This window comes from Impatiens glandulifera, chromosome 7, assembly GCF_907164915.1.
Source record: "Impatiens glandulifera chromosome 7, dImpGla2.1, whole genome shotgun sequence".
NCBI classification, from domain to species: domain Eukaryota; kingdom Viridiplantae; phylum Streptophyta; class Magnoliopsida; order Ericales; family Balsaminaceae; genus Impatiens; species Impatiens glandulifera.
This window is the reverse complement of record NC_061868.1, coordinates 16327784-16335208: the sequence shown is the minus strand read 5'-3', so window position 1 is coordinate 16335208 and position 7425 is coordinate 16327784. Positions and strand designations below refer to the sequence as shown.

Sequence of the window (7425 nt, the reverse complement as noted above, 5' to 3'; positions counted from 1 at the left end):
TATAGTGAGAAATGATAACATGATGTGTAGAGAGGAATACAAGGTGCTTGTTAAAAATTAAACTCTAAAACCATTAATCAAATTTTTAATTTAACGGTCACTAATCCATTATACATTCATCCAACGGTTATTTTTGCTTGTTTTTTCATTATCTTGCAAGTTACATCCATCAATAAGTGTTTTGTAGTTACAATTGTAATTAACAACATTTGTTAATTGTATCATTCAAGGCATTAATGTTAATTGTTACAATTAATAAATTCATTTTTATTTGGATTAAATTTCAACTTAATTCACATTGAATATTTGGTGTGAATTTCATTTGGATTATTTTACCTTACTTTACATTTGAATTTGGTGTGAATTTCATTTAGATTAAATTTCACAATTAATTCACATTTTAATTTGGTGTGAATTTCATTTGCTCAAATATCATTTCCATTAAATTAATTAAATTAGTTTAAGTCAAACCGAAATTTCTGACGACTAACGAATTTCGACAAAGAATGGGGTTGGAGTTTCCTTGTCATGCCAGAGATAAAAAAAAAAATGTGATTAAACTTACTGTCGAGAGAAATTTGTGAGACGGTTTAGAACTTATTCCTTATCCAATAATTTTCCATTTACGATCAAAATCCGATTTGTCGGAATGGCAGAGTTTCGGCCGAGAAAAAAATAGAACAAATATGTTCACGTTGGTGGACACGAAGAGAAAGAAAATAACGAACACTTTCAGAGGATTGTTACTAAACTAATGTCTAAGCGCGACATCTGGTAAATGTTTCTTTATTGACGGTGTGAAAAGTTACTACATTAAAGGGATGTCAATGATTTTTACAGTGTTCATAGGATCAGAGTTCTATTTACAGCCTAAGCATACGAGTTTACTCACAGGTCTGTTTTCGATTTTAGGATTGTGAGTTCGATACCTGTTTTTTTCTGAAAGCAAAAACGGAGTACAATACGAATGGTTTATGCCAAACAATGCAGGGAGTTATTCAGTGTATACATCATGTATTGGACTGATCATTATATTGGGTGATAATCCGATAGGAGGTGAATTGGAGAGAGAATCTAAGAGGTACGATTGGAGAGTAAATCCACAATGGGAGGAAGTGGGTGTAAAAAGTTAATAATTTAACAAATTGTATCTTAATAAAGATGTTAGCTGACAGTGTTAAATATAACAAAATAATATAACTATAGTTCTTCAAACGACAAAAACGAGGAGAGGCCTAAATTTGAGACAAAATCTTTCGATGAGAGTTCTAAATACTGTATGTCAATTATCCCTTTTTTTTGGTAATCTATGAGTCTCTTACATATAATAAAAAGAACAAACACAACAAACGGGCATTTCATCGATCATTCGACTACCAGTATTACGACAAGTTCACTCTTCAGATTTGAATCCATCGTCAATAGGAGTACACCAACTCTATAACATACCTAATAGTAGCAGGAAAATTGATAATCTGAGCTCTATTCCAGAACTTTCTTGGATCGTCGATGATAAACACTGAATTCACCAAAGTCTCTTCTACCACTGGCAAAAAAGGATCCAACATCAAACCCTTTTGCAACAAAATGAACAACCTCTTAGTAAAATACACAACAACAATAATGTTCATTCTTAAAATATGCTATAAATAGATTTGAATGTTTTGTTGGGTTATTTAGATTCCCAACTTTCATCAAGATTTTGATGATTTGAAGTTTATGCATTTGGCTGTGTTTTACTGATTTGATGATTTGTGACCGCTTATGTGGGTATGGATGGATGGTTCTCGGGTTTGGAGGGTTCTTCAGTTTATTTTCTGATTTTGTTTCATATCTGAGCTTTAGTATTACTACTTAACATGATAATTGCAATCTTTTTAATATCTTGAAGCGTTTTAAGCAAGTTTAACAAGTTTCTTCAATTTCCAAACTAAAAGCGTACCTGTGTTTCACATCCCAGCCAGAAGGCAAGAAACGAGGATGAACTGCTTCAACAAAGACTCGCCTCCATCTCTGACAAAATTCACGAATTCCATCATCTCCATATTCTTTTAATATATGATCCACAACTTGATTTCCGTGTGGTCCATGTCCAAGTAACGATAGCTTTGACTGAGTTGAGATCAATACATCTCCGTTAGATTCGGTTGAATCCAAAGTATCGTCGACGGGGGATGTTAGGTCAAGGTTAGCTACTTCATCAGACATCATTCCATTAGCATTCTTCTTTGCCACATTCTTTATAAGGCTTGTTGAATGGATGAACGATAAACCTTTCTTCTTCTTTAGTCGCTTTCTCTCAAGAGGAGTCATTCCTACAAGCAAAGCCCGTTCGAGATCATCTTGTGATATTTCCTTTCCACCATAGTACTCCACCACAACCTGTTGAAAGAAAATACAAGGAAAATATATTTTAAAATAAGATATGCATTTATAGATGTAGTGAAGTTCTTATTTCTTATGACACCATAATTTTCTGGCACTAAGAACACCATTGAAGTGGGGTTATGATAGATCATGTTAGCTTCCTACAGTGAATAAATCCTAGTTCTCTAGAGGAACAAAATATCACCATCATGATCCCCACTTAAGTGGATCTGTTTTCAGTAAGATTTGTCAATTCACCTGCATGAGTTCTTCGCGTCGGCTAGGTGGTATCCTTGATCCATGTCGTAACAAGGCCATGGCTGCAGTTCGGAGCTGTAGAGGAGACACTCCCGTTTCCTTGTTGGCAGTTTGGTCAGATGATCCATCCTCCTCGAGAGGAGGAGCTTGACCAGAATCAGTGACTCTATGAACAAAAAGAGGTATTCCAAACTCAGAGGCAACCTTTTTTTTATGCTTCTCAGCAGAAGCATGAGCGATCTCATGGCAATCGACGCAAACCAGGACAATATCGTGAGAACGGTGGCTTTTTAAATGTTCTGGGAAATGGACTCTGTAACATGATGGTATTATCCGATAACGTAAGTAGTGATTTCCTTCCCCACAGCCTACACATATATTCTTCTTACTTTGAACATAGAAATCGTTATCCTCATCTTCTGGTCGACCTTTCGGTTCAAAAAGCAGCATTATAGCGGGTGGATCTTCCTCGACAAGCTTCGCCAGGCCTCGTTGGAGGTACCTGTGGATACGTTTTCAGTTTCAGAAATTCAGTCTCAATCTGTCTGACAAATTTTAGTTTCCAAACATTTCTGTACAATTCTCATATAAAGAAACAGAAATTCAGATGATGGGGGAAGAGATTTTCAAACTAACCACTCGAGTTTCTTACGATCGCAATAGCATAGCATCCGTCCATCATTTGCATAGATTCTACAATTATGATAAACAGGAGCTTTGCAGGAAAATTTCTTAACAAAGAGAAGCCTTGACGCCTTCTTACCCACTCGTTTTGCATGTTTAGTTCCATTCTGTTTGGAAACTAATCTATCAGTAGGTTTAAGGTTAATTTTAGATAACAAAGCATAATTATATATAGACAGTGGGCAGCTTCCATCAGGACCAAGGTGTTTTTGAAGAATTAGGTCAAATTCTGGATCGCTTAATTTGTCTTGGAATAAATAATGGAAGTCCTCAAAATGACTGCAAATCAAAGGCGACGGAGATTGAAGAGCAAATTGGTTCAATGAATCGACAGTTAAGTCAGCTTGGGATATAGTTTCAAAGATTTCTGCATTTGAAACTGGAACTCTATGTGCTAGAGCAACAATGGCATGATCTGATAGTACATATCTCAAGCTCTCATCATGCAGCCGTGCCTGAAAGCCATCCAAACATAAACAAGTTCAGTAGGTTACAGAAATTTGAGCAATAAAAGAAAAGTTATCTGAAACACAAATGCCAAAAGAAAATAGGGTTTAGGGCATACCATTATGTCCCTCCAGGTGCATAATCGTCTCACGAGTTCCTATAATAAGCAGATATTGGGTTGTTTTGTTATAAACATTTTTATCTGGAAAAATTACATTTGTTATGTTTGTCAAAAATCACAATCATCTATACAAGATAATCTGATCATGATCCAGACAAAAAAATCTCTACACAGAATGAAATAAAAAATCATACCATAATTTGGATCATTATCTAGAAAATAATTTATAAACCAAACAAAATATGTGAATCAAAACTTCCAATGAAACAGGTCAAAAGCATTGTATGTCATATGAAATAATGGGATCTTAGTTGTGACAAAATACTAGTTTCCAAAATAACTTGTTCATAGTTGTCAATAACGCCCACTTGTAGCTATAAGGGGCTATAGGCTACACACTTTCAAATAGTCTCGCTTTTATCGCTATAGCCCATATAGCGCCAAAGCTATTGCCCCTTATAGCGACGCTTTTTAAAAAATATATATAATATTAATGATTGGACTCTTCATGTCCCCAAAATTTTAAAAAATTATTTTGACTCTTCCTCTTCTCAATCTTCTTTTTCCTTCTTTTATTTTCTTATTACTTTTTTCTATCAAGCCTTTTTCAATTCTTTTCTCTTCTTTACTCTAATCATATTTCTACTTTTCTTCTCTTCTTTTCTCTAGCATTTTCTTTTCTATTCTTTCCTCTAAAAGAAAATGATTACAATGAATTTTAGATTATGTTTTGAACTTTTTCTAGTTTAAGAATGGATAGTTTGTGATGTTTTTTATTTTTGATATTTACATGTTTTTTACGCTATATTTTCAAATATCCCTCGATACGCTATTCACTTTACGCTATAGCCATAAAAAGCTTGGGCGCTAATTGGCGCTATACGCTATTGACAACTATGGACTCGTTAATAATCAAAGCTTAGAAATGTTTGTTATGGTAGCTGGCATCTAGCATCAAAAGTAAATACCTGACTGTATATGATGTTTGACGATGGGCCTCCTTGATAACTTAAATGTTTAGTAATGATTGAAAAGGCGGAAGATTCTCCAGGAGAAGCTTCAATATCTTTTGAGAACAGTTGCAAACATAATGAATTTGAACGCCGACTGGTCTCGAGAAGAAGTGAGGAACCTTCTGAAAAGTAGGTAAGAAATAAACGAAAAGTTAAAGCGAAAACCTCTATTAGATAGATGGGAGAAATCATATAACAAAAGATCTTATCTTAGCTCATATAACAATAATCATATGAATTGTTTCTGATCTCAACATTGAATAAGAGATAAACGATTTACCTGTATCCTCTTGTTTTAACTCAAGTGCAAGACAATGAGCAATATATAGCAAATAGTGCACATCAGTTTGAGCATATTTAACCATTTCTGCAGACAAAGGACGTTGTCTCCAATCTTCACGCTACATTTCAAAAATAGAATGGGTAAATGTGCGATGCTCGAAATCCAAGCATTTATATGAAAAGGGTCATTTTGATGTCATTTAAGAATTGAAAGTGCGATCCCAACAAGAAGTTCTGTGTCCTTATTCAGCTGAGTGGGGTAACAAAGAGAAGGAAATGACGGTCATGGTGAAGCGAATGGAGAATAAGTTAAACACTCAAGGCTGGAATGGAACATGAACAAATAGCCTAGTTTTTTCGTTCTCTCTCTTTTTGCGAAAAGGAAAAAATTTTGTATTAATAATGAACATGCTCGGTTCTCATTTTTAAAAGCAAAATATATATCATTAATTTCATTCGACAAACTAGCCTAAACAACTACATTTCGAACAACATGCCTAACAGAAGTACCCAAATGGGGACTTGTAGATACAATGATATAATCGGTCCACTTTCACACTCAGAGGAAGAGTTTATCCATTTCGCTCACATTGGATAGAGGGGAGTGTGAGCTCATTTTTTGTGTGTGTGTTTGTGATGCAGGTACTCAACTGATGAATGATGATTCAAATGTGTTAATGCATTTTCTTACTATGCTTATCTATTTGAAGTTGGACGGAGTGTATATTTCTACAATCGATGCAACTTTTGCGTTGTGTTGTGGTTTGAACATAAGTCTCAACGTTTAAAAAAAATATATATATCAAGCTTTATAATAAAAATAACACAAAAGGAAGAGACCAAACTCAAACCTGTAATTGTTTGTTTGTTGTAACATTGCAATATGTTTCAAGCAGATATGCCAGAGATTTCTGGGGTTTTGACAGCAATTCACATGCCTGAAACAATATATCAGACAAGTCTTAAACTGGTATAATTTTATCCTTTTCCTCAAAATTTCCATCTATAAAAATCTCACCTTTGCAGTATCAAATAAATTAACAACATATATATGGAAATCTCTTTGCAGCCAGATGACATCGTTATCAGCTCCATGGAAGACCTAATACAATAAATGCTCATTGTTGTCAGTTACAAAGAATTGAACTGTTGTATCACTAATGAATATACTACACAAAGGATCAAAATATACCTTGCAAATTGAAGGATTTGCAAATACAGGCCGCAAGATACCCATGAAATCGTGCAAAGCTATAGTGTCAATCAGATAATCTCTTCCTTTAGCAGAAACCTACTAATTTACAACCAAGGATGATGATTATACAAGAAAAGAACTCCATGTAACGAATATAAACGTCATTCAAGAGATGTACCTGTATGAGAGCTGTAAAACCTAAGAATGATCGTAAGCCGTGTTGTTCAGTATCAACAGCAATGACTTTCTCGTTACTCAAAATATCCACAAGTTCCTCCAATTGAGCCTCTTTTTCAACCCATACATACGATTCCTTCATCTCCATATCTACATTTCCTTCCAAAAACTTGAATTTGAACGGTTCTATTAATAAAGCATCGATCTTTGCTTTGTAAGGATGCTCCAAACCTGTAAATTTCATTCAAAACATAGTCAGCGCCAGCATTTAGGATTGCAGTAAAATGATGTGATTACCTTCATTTGATTCGGAGAACTTGAGATGCTTGAATGGAGAATAGGAATTATCGGCAAGAACACGTTTAAATGAGGCCTGAGGTTTTGATTCAGTTTTCAGGTAGCAACATGTTCGACTTTGTTTTCTCTTTTTGCGATATTGTTTGGCGAAGAAGAACGAGAGTGCAGTTAAGCAAGCGAATGTAATAACTATCTTGATCTTGTGTCTGTTCTCCATTGTTGCAGTTTTCTCTTATCTTGTTTGAACTGTGAATCTGTGACTGAATCGCGGGTTTTTCCAAGGAGGAAGACGAAGACGGCGAATAAGAGGAAAGATGACCCCTCTATTGACTGATTTGGAAATTGGGCCTAATTTATATAAAGCCCAGATCCTTATTACAGGGCCAATGATTTCACAATTTCAATTCATTTTAGGTTTAATTGTTTTTTATAAAAGGATTTAATTTTCTTTCCATCAAAATAAAAAATTACAAAGTCCTAACAATTTACAAACAAAAATAAATAAATGCTAACTAATAAGAAATAATTTTAAAAAAAATGAGAATACAGCTTACAAAATATATCATGATGAAATTACTTTAGAG

At 34.4% G+C, this 7425-nt stretch overlaps 1 protein-coding gene across 2 annotated transcripts; it reads right to left on the bottom strand.

The window, feature by feature from the left end:
* Nucleotides 1-1156: 1156 nt before the first annotated feature.
* On the bottom strand, nucleotides 1157-7160 carry LOC124945518 (protein RRP6-like 3). 2 transcript variants are annotated; one of them, XM_047485966.1, is made up of 12 exons: nucleotides 6842-7160; nucleotides 6546-6775; nucleotides 6365-6463; nucleotides 6191-6274; nucleotides 6024-6110; nucleotides 5171-5291; nucleotides 4846-5012; nucleotides 3875-3913; nucleotides 3262-3764; nucleotides 2626-3127; nucleotides 1943-2382; nucleotides 1157-1546 (listed from the first exon to the last, which is right to left on the bottom strand). In XM_047485966.1, exons 1-12 carry the CDS (start codon nucleotides 7056-7058, stop codon nucleotides 1483-1485), a joined length of 2553 nt encoding a protein of 850 aa, XP_047341922.1. In that variant the 5' UTR covers nucleotides 7059-7160; the 3' UTR covers nucleotides 1157-1482. The 2 variants fall into 2 exon arrangements, with proteins under 2 accessions (XP_047341922.1, XP_047341923.1); XM_047485967.1 differs by having other exon boundaries at nucleotides 4846-5009.
* Between the last annotated feature and the right edge of the window lie 265 nt (nucleotides 7161-7425).

Bases quoted from the DNA above. Each gene is read 5' to 3' on its own strand.
- LOC124945518 (XM_047485966.1), bottom strand. From the start codon at position 7,058: ATGGAGAACAGACACAAGATCAAGATAGTTATTACATTCGCTTGCTTA. The intron at 6,111-6,190 runs GTGAGATTTTTA...ATATTGTTTCAG, and splicing joins ATTTATTTGATACTGCAAAG to GCATGTGAATTGCTGTCAAA. The intron at 1,547-1,942 runs GTACGCTTTTAG...CTTTTTTGCCAG, and splicing joins GGCTGGGATGTGAAACACAG to TGGTAGAAGAGACTTTGGTG.